Consider the following 16,894-nt stretch of genomic DNA (forward strand, 5'->3'; position numbering starts at 1 on the left):
TAGCTGTTTAAATATAGCACAATAGCTGTCTTCAAATGTATTACAAGTCAGTAATAGAACCAAGGGGTTTTAGGTGACAAATCCCAAGAGTGAAACACAGGTCTTTCATCAACTTTGCCAACATACCATTTTTACATACCTTTTTTTTTTTTTTTTGTGTAATATATAGACAACATTTAAGTACATTATTTGTAATGGTAGTGCCTCACACACTGTTCACACATACAGTAAGATACTAAACAGTTTCAATTTCACACACAGAGTCATAGATCTCTTAATTGGAATACTCAAGAATTCTAGTTCGGTGGGGGGGGGGGGGGGTTATCTGTCCTTGACTTTTGTACTAGTGTTAAGTTATCAAGTGGCCATGGCTCCACAGATGTCACGTTAAAGGACGTTTCAGGAAATGTGCTGCAGTACAGTATACTGAATGGATATTTATGGGGTGCTATATAAAATGACACACTTGTGATATTTGAACTAAAGAAAGTTTGGAAACTGCTCCAGACAATTAACCTGCCTCATAGCTAGTGAGACACAAGCCCTTATGGCAAATTAATGAGCAGAAAGGGATACCCATACAATTCTGCGAAGCACCACAAGCATGCAAAGCTCCTTTCAGAAGTATTACAATAAATCTCAAGATCCAGCTTCTGTGCGAATAGCATTTATTTCTCTGCATTAGCAGTTTTACCCAGTGCAATTACAAGCTCTTTCGAGAGACACTATAAAATGTGATTTGTATTTGTTTTTGAGGGGTGTCCCTTGGAAGAAACAAAATGGAGCATCAGTGCAATACATGGACAAAAAAGAGCCAGTTCAGAGGTTTGGCAATAAACAAATGGTGTCTGCCAAGACTATTCACAGCTCCTAAAATAAAAAGGAATCTATGTAATCCAGATCCATCACCTAAGCTTGGATAGTTTGCAAAGCAGCCTTGCTGGCAATGGACGCATCGCAAGTGTGTTATAGCTGTCCCACTCAAGAAACAAGACCAAAAAAAATAAATGTTTAAAAAGTGCAGCTTAGAACTTCATCTACAATGCCAGTATATATGTGTTTTAATACTACACACAGATATCATCCACATAAAAGGACAACAGTTTACTACAGTCGCTGCCATCTTTAGTGGCACACATGGGGTGGAAAAGAATGCAAGTAAAATCAAGTTGACCCCCTATTACTGGAAATATATTTGCATTGTTTTAGTTTATAGCTTACAACAGCTACACCCATACTGTGATTCAAAAGCATGCAAGATGAACACACCACTTAACTATACCAGCCATCAAAAGAGCTTTTGTTTTTCAGGAAACGCTGTGATGCGCTCTTGCGTGCAGCAGATATTACTTTTAAATCAATATAACAATACGATTGCTGGCATGCTTCCAGGTTAAGATTCTGTTTACTCATGATAGGATACTGGTGTCAAATCCACCTCGAAGAGCTTCTGTTTATAACAGAGAGAACCACGATCAAGTAGCGTACAAGACATAGTAGAACAAAGTTCAACAGCACTATCCATAAACAATAGATAATGAGGCCCTATTTTCTGTAACTGATAATGTCAAATAATTCAAAAACTGTATGATGAGACAAAGAGATCAGGCACAACTGTTTTTTTTTTTGTTTTTTTTTCTGTTAACATAAACACTCAATTTCTTAAATTTCACATCTTGGTAACAGGTTATCAAGAGCCAGATTACCAACCACGTGGAAGTTGGTTTTAACTGATACAACATTTTTGTCTGACCCTCAAACTTCTTTCTAACCATTACAAGAGCTGTTCACGGACAAGGCCTGAAGGACTGTTCAAGCTGTACTTTTGGGTGACCAAAAGTTTTAAAGATAGATACATCTATAACTAAATACATCTTAAAAATAATGAAACTATAAAAAAGTGTGTCTGGGGTATACTCAATATCACTCTGTAATTCTGAAGGCATTTTCGCTAATCCCAATGTCTGTGTTTGAGTGAGATGAGAAGCAAGGGGGATTCTCTGAACCATGAAATCACTCTATATTATTGCCTTAGGAGGAGGATGAGTGTTGTCACGACAACAGCAGGCCAACGGTGGAGTCAACAAGGCCTGAATCCTTCCTAGGGACCAGTATAGAGAGTTAAGCAGGGCTGTTCTCCTGCTCAGGGAACTGTCAAAGTTAAAATCATTGGAAGGATAATGCTTGGAAGATGAAGAACGACAACATGCATGCAGACATATAAAAAATAAATAAATCAATAAATAAATAGACAAACATTAGGCAATAGATGCTAAAAAGTAATTACAGCTACTATTCTTCTGATGTATACAAAGTTTGTGATGTCATCTTCGGTTTAATTTGGCCGTTTGATCCTCAAAGTTATGGGGTCAAACTGTCTTTGGGCACCTCCCTAGCACCCTCACCAAATTGCTGTGGTGTTTTCTTGGCCTGACATATGGATTATTGCTCAATGCTTATTAAACAGGTCACGCCATATTCCACTTACAGCCAGGTCTGTACTTTGTTTAATTTTTTTTTTTTTTTTAAATATTCATACTGCTAATGGCTCATTACAAGCTATTTTTCTTCATATAAATCAAATTGATGCGGTGACAGAGACAGATCGTTTTGCTGCCCAAACGCAAGACCCTTTCTTTACAGCCTCAGTTCTAAATCACCGACTCAGAACTGAGTAGGACTCTTAAGAATTGGACAGTCTTGCACGTACAAACTAGGGAACAGGCCTGTAGTGGGAACTTCTCAATTAATGCAGCTCACAGCACGTCTTTGGAAAAAATGCCAACTTTAGGTCTAAAGCTCTACCAAGGTTTGTGCCAGTTCATAGTGTAGGCACTGTTAGCAAGGCATTGTATGTGGGGCTTCATTGAAAAAGGGCAGTGGAGACGCAGGCCGAGCAATACTGGAATATGATTTTGTGAGGCCCTGCTTGTTCCATTTAACACCCATGTCCTCTCTATAACAAAAGTTGACAAGGTTTAATTTTAATCCCAATATGTTTTGTCTTCTGAAACTAAATAAACTATTAGACAAATGTTTGGGTTAATACCTTTCATCATAACCCTACAGGTTATAATGTTATTAGTTGTAACATATTTGAATAAGGTCTAAAGAATTATACTTTGATATTTCTTTGCTGGAAGATCTAGATTTCCAGCCCTGTGGGAAGGTGTAAAAAAATAAAATAAATAAATAATAAAAAAAACCCACTCAAGGGAGCTTGGTCAGAGAACAATAAGGAATATGCAAAGGACTAATGACATGGCCAATGTTTTCAGTTGTTTAAATGTGAAACTGCTTACTCTTTTGCCATGCAGTTTCATAGCTCCTGTGGGATAGACAGAACAAGTGCTACTGGCACTGTACTGAACTATCAAAATGCTAACCTCTTCCTACAAAGTGCACATTTTATCCTTTTATTTCCATTTATTCTTCTATATGCAACATTAGCCAATCTTTTCTAAAAAAATAAATAAATAGAAATAAAAAAAACCCCTTACGATTACAGCTGACTATGAATAAGCTTTTTGATAATATATTTTTTAAAACCCCAAATTGGGCCCCACGTAAAAAAAGCATAAAGCTTTCTAATACCAAATGATTATCATCCTAGCACCATGCTATTCCTCCACAAAATAACTTAGCAGAGCTAATTAAAATAAGTGAGCTCCCAGAAAGTAGCCAGCTGTTAAATCCGCTATAGGCTGCGTGACCTACACTGCTAACCCGACCTTTCTAAGTGATATTTGTATTCTTCTCCAGTATGCAGTAGCTTAAATGTATCTTGAGCTGATGAATATGGGAAAGATTCATGTTTACAATCATTGTTCTCATCCGACTCTTCCGGCTCTGTTTCAGCAAACTATGAAAAACAACAAATACAGCTGTATGCATTGACTGCAACAACTGCACAGGCTACGATCGCTTCCTCAGCATCGATAAATAGATAAATAATTACACTGACAATTAGTTCATTAACATCAAACCGCCTTGTTAGGGATTGAAAAGCTAAACATTGCAGTGGGGGGGGGTAATAAGTTAACCTTTTACATCCCAAGAACATTGGTTTGAAAACTAAAATAATAAACAAGAAGGCGGCAGAATCTGCTTCCATGACTACTGCTACTATCACCAGGACCCTAGTCTAATATTCTAAATACAAAACAAGTGATGAAAGTATTGAGTAGGTACTTAAAAAGGTTCTATGTTTCCATGTTTGAGTGCAAACCAACTTTAAAAGCTATGATGTCGAGATTCACTGTACACGAAACAGAAAAATGAAAATAGCTGTTCTTGAGTGATATCTCTTTAGTTTTTGCAGGTAAAAGTTGTAGTCCAGCTGCTACAAGAACAGGACTTAAATTAAAACCTGTCAAAAGAGAGACACACAGATCATGTTGGAGACACCAATAGCTGGCAGATTGAACAGAGGTCAGGTACAGTACATACAAAGTGTTGCACGGAGTTCAAAACCAGTGACCCTTTATTCAAGTAATTTGTTCTCATTCTGAAACTCTTTAGTGAGCATTGCTGCAAGGCCAACAGAGATAAGATGGGAGATAGAGGAGGGAGGGAGAATGTTGACACAGGCCCTGCCAGTGCAGCTCAGCAGACACATTTAATAAAATGCATGAATGGAATGTCAAAGTCAGTAGAGGAAAAAGTTGGTTTTCCTTAGCAACAGCACCACCTTCCCTTCCCCCAGAGTGTTGTCACTAAGGACACCTTGCAGGAAAACTTCCATAAATCAGGCCTTTTGGGGAAAAATGGAAACATCTTGAGAGAGAATAAAAGAGCTTTGAAAGCTTTGTGTGTGTTTTTCTTTATTTGCTTGGAAAAAAAAAAAAACACCTCTAAAAAAAAGGATATGAATTAAAGTGCCCCCCCTCATCCTTCTCTTTTGCTTACTTTTATTATTTTCAAATGCATGCAGTCAATCAATGCTCTGGCGGCCAGGAGTTCTGCTTATGATATAATGGTAGACAGTATAACAGAGGTGATTCTAATTGGGTCAAACCTTGCTGCTAGCCCAAGTGTAATAGCCTTATATCCACACCAGTGCTGAAACAGACAGCAAGATAATGATGGCGAGTGCATTTATTGGAGCTGTTCCGTTTGCTCAGCTATTTTGATAACCAAGGCATGCTGTGTGTATCTGTACCTACCAAGATATAACTAATAAACTGTGTGTCATGAAAAAACCTAAAGACGCAGTATATAGTTTTTTCAGTACATTTCAGGCAGCGTGCAATTATCTAGTTTATGTTATTCTTGCAAGTGTCTGATGTATTTGTGGTCAAATTTGCTACCATTCTTGTTACATGAAATGCAATGCATAAAAATTTGAGCATAGAACTGAATACAGAATGCTGCGTTTATGCAGCACTGAGATTCATTCTGCGCTCTACACTGCATGTGTCAGGATCCTATAAAAATTGAAAATTGAAAATGTGATGGGTATGTGGAGTACTGAACTTGTCATGCTTGTGCCTACTGCTGCTTTTCCACCTGCAGTCCATTTGCAAGAGCAATGAGGGAGTTGACAGGAAAAAGTAAGATTAATATGGTTTGGCTGTATTAACCACACATTTATTCACTGTTTTGAAACATCTTGAAATATTATTATGCCTCCGTAGCATGCAAAAACTGTATTATAAATCACCTTCCTGGAGTTCGAGGCCTAACCTAGCAGATACCTAACACAATACCTGGGCTTGCCTGAATGCACATTTGTCCCAGAAATAATAAATATTGAGTTTATAATTTCCTCCGTGCTCGAGTATCCCTTTAAGAGGAATTATTTCATCTGTGTCATTAAAGCTGGATGGTGATACAGGTGGGATTTTGCAAAATTGGATTTTCTGTCCAGGAAAGGATAATTAGTGTCCAGCATGTGTGACCAATATGTACTGCCCAGAATGGGGACAAATGCTATGTAGTGGTCGAGACTTTAATAAGACAACGACAAATAATAAACAAGGGGTCTGTTAAAAGGGCACAAAAAAAAAAAAGATTTAACTGCAAAGGTTACGCCATTAACAGTTACAGTGGTAGGCATCATTTTGAATTGGTGAGCAATTATATACTAAAAGGAGAACAGTCAGTCTGAGCCCGCACCACTTGCATTTTTTAGTGCAGTATTGAAGACAGCATGACCAGTGGTAAAGAATCCAATACCCCCTCCCAATACACTGCATGAGAGTCAAGGGAGCAATGCATTATCATTACTCAATCCCTAGATGTTAGAATAAATAATTAAACTTGTATCTAAAAGGCAGCTGAAGTTGAAACCCAACGATGCCAGAGGTTTGCAAAGTACTTTACAAATACCATAACAGAAACGCTTGGGGTTAATACAAAATCTCCTCACAAACTGTAGTGACCATGACTGTGAGAGTGATGTACATGCAAGCAGAGTAGTTTGGCTTCAATAGATGACATGATAAAATAAGCCCCACAACCAACGTATATAGCAGGTTGTGTCTTCCAAAACATGAGCCCAACTCTGCCTCCCCCTTGCTCACTGTAGAGTTGTGTCACAACTTCTTTTGCTGGCAACACTGCCAAACAAACGTTACAATCTGAACCAATGTGTTGTTTCACAAAGATAATTCTCTCCGTAAACCCAGACCTATTCGTTTTCAAATACGATGCTTAAATACCCTGGTATACCCATTAGATTACCTAAGACATTAGCACTATAAAATATAGCTTAACTCTTTGGCATTGTTTCGGTTTTTGAAGTGCAGGCAAAGATTGCTATAGCTGCAGACTCTACTGCATTTACAGTAGCAGTACCTGTGCTGCCTGTTAGACTATTTCTTATTTGTGCTGTATAAAACATTAAAAAACTAATCAAAAAGATACAATACGTTTTAATGCAGTTTGTTATCAATTTTGAAAGGGACACATTTTGATTCAATTCTTAAAAATGGCATATTTTAACGTGTTTCGTAAATATTGGTCTGCAAACAAAGCTTTTGTTGCCTGCATTTGGATCTCTAATAAAACAACCTCCTCATTTGTATTCTGTACTCAACGATGTACATTTCTCTGGTATTTCTCTGCTGTTCTTTACTATGCATTTGTTCTGAATTGACCAAACAGGAGCAGTTGAGTTCAGGTATCTTTAACAAGGTCTTATTCTTTCATATCTTTCTTAACCATACTGAATATGCGCTGCTGATATAACCTGAAAAAGCAAACCCTGCAGACATACATTCATAAACATTTGTGTTTCACCCTGAAGATTGAGTTCAGTAGATCAAGTGCTGAAGACAGTCCTCCAAGTTCAGAATGCTGCAGCCATCACTTGGCAGCCGGCCAAGTCACTCAATTGCCCATTGCGGTTCTCAGTACAGCCTAGGCCACTTGACAAGATAGCTGGTTAAGACAATGAAATAAAAGCTGTCTATGAAGAGTACCTTTGTACCCAGTGGGAAAGATAGTGCTTTTTGTTTTTTGGAACATTTTTTATGTGTTTTTTATGTACATATAACCACACAGCAAGACAAGTATTTGTATTACACCACTTGAATGTATGCTGCTCTGTGTGTGGATCAGTCTGGCTCCAGGGGTGCAATTCAATGCACAGACACACACACACACACACACACACACACACACACACACACCAGCTTGACAGGTATAATACATAGCAGGTTTCAATGGGATAGGGATATATCCCCATAAGAAATTATAAAAAACAAATACATTTTTACTGGTAAGTGAGGAGAAAATTAATTAAATTAATTTCAAATCCAATGTCTTATAACTGCTTATATTGTATTTATGAATTTCTTGAACTGGGTGGGGTCACTGGGTCTAGGTCCCCTTTAAAATTTGTACAACCATAACCATTAACAAAACATACAGTACATCTCCATAGCAAACGCATGCATTCATACATAAATGTATGCTATGGAAAATTCAAGTAAAGGCAAACACTGACGATTCACCACAAAAGGCATATGCAGCTAAGGCAATGTTATCCGAGTAGTTGGATCAGTGTAACTCAACTCCTCAACTTAGATTCCCATCCTTACTCACTAGGTTTGAGGTGAGGAGATAGGAAGAATAAGCCCTCATACCCACTTTGAATAATGCAGCTGGTTTACTATGGCAGCATGTCGGATGCTGTCCCACATCTCCCTGTCTGTATGCATTTCGATGGCAGAGCTTTCATATTTCCCCTGGGATCGCTGACTGAGAGACAGCATGAAGATAATATAAATTAATTAGCATGGAGGGGCAGAGAAAACTAAGTGCCATACGGTAAATCCAAAGGACTTGCTAATGATGTATGATCTGAATAAATACTAAGGCTAAATCCGGGACAGATAAGCATTAACAGCTAGTCTACACCTCCTTCAGCGGATGAAATCCCTGGCCCACTGGGAGGATGCAGACATAGGGGCGTGTTACGTTACAAGACATGGGACACCAGGAACTGTCTTCTAAGGATATGATATTTGCAAGGGTAGGAAGGCCTTTCACAGTTTGGCAGCCAGGATTGAAACAGAAATGGGAAGAGTGACTAGCTGTAACGTTATAGAACAACATTTGTTTAGAAAAATCCTTATTTGAAAAGGGTCAACTATCAAGCAAAGAAAACACAAGGGGGACAAGACTAGCTGTGGACCAACATGGAGGACAGGCTCCATTGTGAGATTTTGAAAGTTCAACTGTCAATACGTGCAGTTGGGGGGGTACATAATCCAATAAAGAGTAGTAAAACAGATTTGAAAAGATTCTAAGGACTATAAAATTAAGTTAAGGAAGACAACAGTACGCATCAATATTTCTTTGCTAGCACTATATTTGTAAAGCAAATGCAATAAAAACAATTAAAAAAAACTTTCATTCACTTACCGAGTTGATGCAGGCTAGCTCCTTGTTCAGCAGCCAGGGCAGGGACAGCTTGCCTTCTCCTCTGTAACAGGACTGAATGCGCTCCTTGATCTTTTCCTTGATTTTGCGCAAGGTGAAGAGGCACATGGCCGACTCCTTGGGTGGCTTGGCCCGGTTCTTCTGACCCTGCGAGAAGACTGTGAACAAGATGTCCTCTTTCTCTGAGATCCCCAGTGACCTAGCTAAGTGCTTTCCGGGCTTGCTCAGATAGGCATCTTGGATAAGAAAATATTCCACTCCATCCTTCTTGCAACCGATGGGGAACTCCACGTAGGAGTAAAACTTGGGGTCATCCACACACAGGCGAACTATCTTGGAAGTGAAAAATTGTTCCCCGCTAGCGTCTGGAGAAGTCAGCTGGGTGTCCAGCTGGAGGGTGAGGTAATAGACAAACTGTTCACTGCTGAAACTGTAGATGTAGTAGATATCAAATGCTGGAAACTTGGAAAGAGTGTCGGAGGGGATCTTGAGCTGGGAGGACACAAACTCATCCTGGTAGACGAAGCTGAACATCTCGGCGTCTTCCTCATTGACCTTGAGCTTCCGGCTGGACAGGGTAGGGAAGTACTCTGACTTGCCATCGATGGGGGTCCCAATGAACAGTTTGAGCTCATTGGGTCCACTGATGATAACACCAGACATGGTGCCAGACTCATTGACACTGGAGAGGTAGTGTTCCTTGCGGTGGTGGGGCTCCCCAAGCTTGAAGAGGTCGTCCAGCCGCAGAAACTGGCAGATTCCCTGAGAGGCGCTACCACATGCAATTATGCGATTCTGAGTGTAGTCCACTAGCAAGAGTTTGTTGACATTGTTGGTGACTACCAAGCCATGGGGACACGACTGGACACTAGGAGGTGGGTAGCACTTCTCATTGTCATCTACTGGGCCAGTCATGTGAGTCCTCAAGAGAGTGAGGTTGTCTGAAAGCTTATAAATCCTATTGACGGCTCCTATATAGACTTCTCCAGTTTTATTATGGATCACCAAGTGTGTCAGGCCCCAGTCTTGGGTGAAGAAAGTTTTGAAAAGTGATGGGGTCCCCTCTGCCATTTCTGAGGCTATCACCCCTAAAATGAAAAGACTCCACAGGTATGAGAATGGGCAGGGATTTCTGACAAAAAGTGTTTTCATTTTGTCTGGGTGTTTTCTGAGTGAGCAGTTCTCTCCCCTTCTGATTCTTAATTTTAAATTAAATAAATAACTTATTGATCCAACGTCCTCTTCTCTTTGTCTTATCTATCGCATCATCTGCAGTGGCAAAATGAAGATACCTGCAAGGGAAAAAGCACATAATGAAATATGATGGAACATGTCATATTGATTATGCATTGTCAATATAAAAGCCTTGACTGTTGAGCCAAAAACAAAAATAAACCAACTGGTCCTTAGGGGAAATTCTTAACAGCTTTTAATTTGGAGGATAGATGGCTAGCCTGGGACACCAAGTAGATTTCCATTAAGCAAAATGGAAAAATATGCAAAAAACACTAGATGCAACCAAGGAATGACTAGCAGCTGTATCTTCAATTCTGATTAAGGCAGTGAAACCATTATTATTTGTTATTAAATTTATTTGTCAGATGTCTTTATCCAAACCATATCATACCATAAAAGACAGCCACCCTCAAGAGATAAATAACCGCCATCCAAAGGTTATTGAGATTCTTAAACCAGAAAGTAAAATGAAAGCCACATTGCCCAATTCTTTTACACCCATCAATGGCAAGTGGAAAGTTATTACAGTGAAAAGCATCAAGTCTGCTCTCTAGAATCCAGAATTCTCATCTGAATAGAACAAAGCATTTATTGTATGAGCTGGCATGTCACATGATGTCATTTCTTAATTTTAAACTGCAGTTCCCCTAATTTGTCCTTGTTTGTGAAACTAAAGCTGGCAAGACGAAAAGGCTCCTTGAAACATTGCTGGACTCATTTAATTAAAACCATAAAATTGTGTTTGCATTCCACCAAATACATGGTGCATAACAGCACACACACACATACAGAAACATCCTCTATTATCTAGACCCAGGTACCCCAAGTAATACTGTAGATCTCTAGGGCCAAATATGACTCACCATCATATTGTGGCACCATAGTTAGATATGAATATGACTTGCATGCAAATTCTACAGAACCTATAACCACTGGAATGATTGCCAAATCCTTATTGGATCATAAGCACTATTTCAATCCGACCCCCAACTTCTTATGCACTTCATTATCACTGACCTATACTACGTGTTTCAATGTTTGTGCTTTGTATTAGAGCCAATGGGGAACTGATGCAATGACACTATTCAAGGTTTATTTATGTGAAAGTTTTGTTCATAAAAAGGACTGCAAATATATGTTCCTCCTTGGGCAAAACAGAAGTGGACTAACTGGTTGAAAACCAGTTGTAACCATTTCCCCCCAAATTATCCAAAAAGTGTGTGGAAGCCAAAACAACATCGGACTAGACGACTGGAGTACCTGTGGGTGCTAAAGAAACATTGTTTGGCTAGCTTAGAGACCCATGGATTGAATTTGGATAGAGCAAGCCACAGGTTCCAGACACCATCAGTAAACCTGTCTACTGGGAGAATAGCTTGAATACTATAGCAACGCCATGATTTATTGCACATGGCATATCAATTACAGCACTTGCACAAAAAGTGACTTGTACTTAAGCAAATATATATACATTATATTTTTAACATGTAGGTCACATCTGGGATGGGTTTTGCTTTTCCCCCCATTAGCATTCTGCAGTGAGCCTTGTCTTTTATAAAGTGTGCAGAGAACAAGAAACTGAATTTTAGAGGTTTGCTTACAGGCACACAGTTTTAATGAATGCCTCAAGATGCATACACTTTAAATACTGCCAGCAAACCTGGCCAAAAATTAAACTGGTTACTTGATATTTTCCCCAAATTGTCTACACTAAGCAGCCATTTGCTGTCCACACAGAAGCAACAATCTGTTTATCAGATAAGATAAGAGAGATTGAAGCCCCAAATTCATGGACCATTCAATTCTGTACATTTCAGTGGTGTTCAACAGAGGTTGTTAAAGCAAATAATGGCTCGTGTTTTCTAAAGGAGTTTTCTAAACCTGAACACAGCTGTTGACATGGATTGACTGCTGCAATATTTAGCCGTCAGTTTATTTCAGGGTTTGAAGCACTTCAGTTTTATTTTATGATACTGTTCTGCTATTATAATGACGTGGTTTTTTTTTTGGTTTTTTTTTTTTTTCCTACACATTGCTTTATGAAAAAGCATGTGTGCTTGGAGAGTAATGCTTAACGACTCTGGCTCTGGAAATGTGGGTTACCCTCTAGAAATAAATCAGAATAAATGCATGCAGTTTCTAGTAACATGACACCACAGCAAAATAGCCTATTGTGTCACTTTTGTATCCAACATACCTGGGGAAAAAAAAAAAACTGGCACACAATTCTGCATTTCATTAGTTCACAGCTGGTCTAATACTAGAGTAATACGAAATCAGTGTGTCAATTAGCTGTTTTTATATAGAGAGATATACAGAAATAGAGAGAGCTATAGAGAGAGCGAGAGGTAGATAGACAGATAGATATAGATATCTCCATCTACACATTGGTCGTAGTATGACAAGAGGTTTGTTTGTTTAGGGGAAAGTTTTGCAAATGAAGGCTGGTTTAAACTAAAGCATCAGTTTTGGAAACGACAGAATAGTTTTTTTTTCATTAGCAGTGCAGAATTATGCAAATGTTTGGACGCATACGGATTATTATATAATGACCTAATACATTCGGAACAGCAAGTTGAGATAGTTTATGTTTTATTTTTCATGTAGTGCTGATGTATCCTTGAAAGCTTTTTACAGGGCAATTTTCAAAATCTGGCTGTGAGGACATTCATATATCAGTGATATTGGGACTGCCTAAGACCACCTTGGTGATTTTTGGTCTGTAAAGCTGATGTTTGAGTGACATTCACGGCCCGTGCCATCAGTAAGTAAGATGTACGAATTATCCAAATTAAAACAAAGGTCGAAGTTAATAACAGGATTTTCCATGTTGTTATGTTTTTATTTAGAGTGTTTTATTTGTAAAATATCTATCATTCTTTGCACGGGATGACATTTATACACAACATAAGAGGTATGGAATGTTTGGAAATGCTGCTCTGTGATTGGCTGATTTATCATGTGTGAGTTATATATATATATACACACACACACACACACATACACACACACACAAACACACAATTTGGATGGATACCAGGTTGTGTTGAGTGTTCCTGTGAAAATGCTGCATTCCATGGTTAGCATTCTTAAAAATGGAACCCCATTTCACAACAACTGTCCATAGTAAAATTTATAATTTCCACTTGTTGAGCACAAAGTGGCAAACTGACTATTAAAATCCTGCATACACAAGCAAATGACCAACTAGATTTGCACACTAAACACAACTATATTCACAGCAAGACAGCTGCAAATCAACCAAGCTATATTAGTAAACATCCCTCAAAGATGCTGTCTATGCAGGGCCAAAACCTATGTGCAGTATTATGTTACTACAAATAAAAGATAAACTGTTACTACAAATATACAGGTCTTTCCAGACTTTATTCTGTTGTTGGGTACACTAGGATAAACAGGTTCTAAAATTACAAAAAAAAAAAAAAAAAACAGGATGGAGAGGTTTAAATGAACTTTAAGTAAAATAAACAGATGATATGTATTAGAAATGTGATACTTGGATTGCAAGAACAGACTAAAGTGCCAGAGGATTAGTATTCAGAATTAACTACACATTGCACAACAGATGCATAGTCTCAACATCAATGACAGCTGGGGTGGTGGGGTTTGGAAGGCAATACTAAATGAACGCCTCTCCATGGCACAAGTGATGTCAGGCATTGAACATGCCTCACAGCCCCCTACTTGTGGGGCGTGCTCAGGGTTTGTGAGTCCAAAGTGTTTCAAGCGAGGGCTGATGGAGGTTGGAAGAATACCAGAAAGCCCTTAGGGGAAATGGCATGGATCAGCCAGAAAACGAGTTTTAAACAAACTCAAATTTGGACGTCTGATCTAATCCAATCTGTGTCAACTCAGTTAAACATACCATCATCTGTAACTTTAAATGCTGAAAACTTCTCATTCCAACAAGCCAAGCAGATAAAGGTTTGAAAGAACAGGTCACACAGATGAAGGCACTAGCTGAAACTCTCTTCTGAATTGTATATTTGTATAAAAAGCATTTAGAAAATGGCATGGGGGACACAAGAGTGTCTAACACTTCATTGACAACCAAATCAACACACAGTTAAAAGGGGCTACTTCAATAGAAAGCACAAAGCAGCAATTACAAGAGAGCTGAATTGGAGCATTTAAAAATAAAAGGTGCAGTTAAATCCAATTCTAATTTGATGATGGCTGCAGTTGCTGAACTGTTAGAAGAACATGGGTATGTTAACACATAGCTGGAGTCCTTTAGTTGTGAAGGGAAACAGGAGACCCATTTACAGAGATACCTCTTCCACATTCCGGAGCGCAAGTGGCATCATTACCAGCACAGATGCCTTTCGTTAGTGATGCTGTGCGATTGGCCTTAGCCAGAGTTGACTCAGCGTAGATGCATGTCTAACACAAGTACTCTGGGGCCAGTTGACCACCTGTCTGTTTGGATTACAAGAGCATGCATTACACACCACAGTTTCTAGAACAATGACTTTGCATGTAAAATGGTTTCCGGCTGAAATGTTTCCAACTGTTGGCAAGTATGCATATATACTAAGCTCCACTCACTTGCTTAATAGAAGTATACTAGGGGTGCACCTATTAAGATTTTCTTGTCCGATATCAATAGCCGATGATATCTGCCCATATCGACCAATATCGACTGGATATCAATAATCATAGATAGCTCAGGTAAGCGATTGCAAAGTACTAAAACCAGACATAGGGCTTATATTATACTGTTTTATAATTATAGGATGTCAAATGAACAGGTATTTTTTTACTTGTTGCATTTACTTCAGAAAATGAATACAAAGAATAAACTTAGTATTATATTGCATGCTTGATTGCAATTTTACATTTCTTTTACAAGTCACACAAAAATAACATCTTGCATTTGTTATAGTAAAAACATATGTGACATTAACTTTTATAGCCACTTTGTCAAACATTGCGTACTATAACTTTTATGTATACTGTACAGTCGAAAGAAAAAAATGTAGCCTACACAATGTCAACTACAACATTTTTTTTTTTTTTTTTTTTTTTTTTTTAATTCTCATTGTAAACATACACTGCTTAAATGCAGAACAACTTAAATTGTTCTCTTAACCAAATAAATAAATAAATACTAGACATTATATTTCCGGTTACAAAATTTAGTCAAACTTGAATTTAAGATGGCACAATAATCAAATTCTGCTTCAAAATGCACATCAGAATTATAATAATATAATATTATACCAATAGTTCATCGTTGGACAATGTAGCAGTCAGACAATTAAGTCTGTTCTGCTGCACACAACTTCACTATACACTATTGTTGTCTTCAGATATTTCTAAAAAATTCCAAATGCTGCTCTTTTGAGACATATTTTCTGCAGGATGATCGCGTTTTACACAGTATGCAAGGAAAATGACTGTCTCAGTGTTCTTGCGATAGCAGTTTGTAATTTTTTCCCTTATATTGGTGCCATGTTGATAGGCTATTGCACCCCTAAAATATACCAAAAGTTAACAATAGCCACGTAACCTTAATTGACACACAGAAAGTCAAAACTGTATGTTTAAGGAAAATAAAAATATAAAATAGGTTTAGCAACACACACATGGTTTTTCATTGACTCTACCTCTAGAGACACATCTCTGTCAGTGGAGATCTTTGTAAAGTGCCCTCCTTACTGGCCAAACAGTGGACAACGTCTGTCATTAGTTTAGGGTATTTCCTTTCTGACGGAGGTAAATAATGATGCAGCATAATCTTACTTCTTTCAACACATTTAAGTTTACAAAGATTAAAATGAAATGCATGAGGGATTTCAACTTGAAGCTTTAAAAATCAAAAACAGTCATGCACAATTTATTTTCATAATTAAAAGCCTAGTTATATGGGTTACTGCTACCAAATATGGGTTAGAAACCATCTGATATTAGTCCATCTCTGAAAAATAATGGCATCCTGCCCATTCAGTTTTATAACTGGAATACCAACAATGGAAACCAATTAAAAATAATTGTTTTAGTAAGTCTTTTTTTTTCTTATTTGTTCAGGTTAATTCGACTTTGTTGGTTATGTTTCTTATTGCAAACACAAATTGCCAGGGTGATATCACTAAAATTGCACAACACATTAATTATACAAAATAATCCCAATATAATTAAAAGCCAAACATGAACTGGTAAAACTCCATTAACAGGTACTCAAACAGCCAGAGCGGGAGACAATGACATCAGAGAAGGTTTCTTATTCTGGATTTCCGCAGTCTGAAAGAGAGACGGCAGCCCGGTTTCTTTATGGAAAACGTCATCTACCACACAATTTACTGCTGTCTTCAAGCTGGAAGCTTTACGTATCATACATAGCAGGTGTAAGTGAAAGATGACAGGCAGGAAAAGACTCCCTATTCATTCGACATGCATTTTGTTTTGAAGCAAATGCATGCAAATTAACATTTTACTAATGAAAAAACAAGGTTTTGAAATAGCTCTTACTCTAAAGTGAAACTAATTTACTTGATGTCTTGACCACGCTTTATTAACCAAAGCAGTACAAGAAGAACAAGTTCGGTTATTGCCACTAATTGCCTCTGTGTACTGGATTTTGGATACCCATACCAAACTAGTGGTAGATTAAAGTGCCATAGTAATAAAATACATAACTTACACTTGTCAGGGTGAAACAAAATATGACTAATTCCCTTAAAACAAAACTTGGCAAAAGAGGAATGGACAGCACAGCATTCAGGCTCAATTTAGTACATGTTATTCA

General features: G+C 38.0%; 1 protein-coding gene across 4 annotated transcripts in view; it reads right to left on the minus strand.

Annotated features, from left to right (window-relative positions):
* The window catches only part of LOC121329154 (plexin-A1-like), a 199,184-nt gene that overhangs the window by 164,935 nt on the left and 17,355 nt on the right, over positions 1–16,894 (minus strand). For all 4 annotated transcript variants that reach the window (XM_041274549.1, XM_041274550.1, XM_041274552.1 and 1 more), the window contains one exon: positions 8,872–10,181. In XM_041274549.1, coding sequence (XP_041130483.1) covers positions 8,872–10,041 — 1,170 coding nt within the window. In that variant the 5' untranslated portion in view covers positions 10,042–10,181. The remainder of the gene's footprint in view (positions 1–8,871; positions 10,182–16,894) is intronic.

Source organism: Polyodon spathula, chromosome 16 (assembly GCF_017654505.1).
Source record: "Polyodon spathula isolate WHYD16114869_AA chromosome 16, ASM1765450v1, whole genome shotgun sequence".
NCBI classification, from domain to species: domain Eukaryota; kingdom Metazoa; phylum Chordata; class Actinopteri; order Acipenseriformes; family Polyodontidae; genus Polyodon; species Polyodon spathula.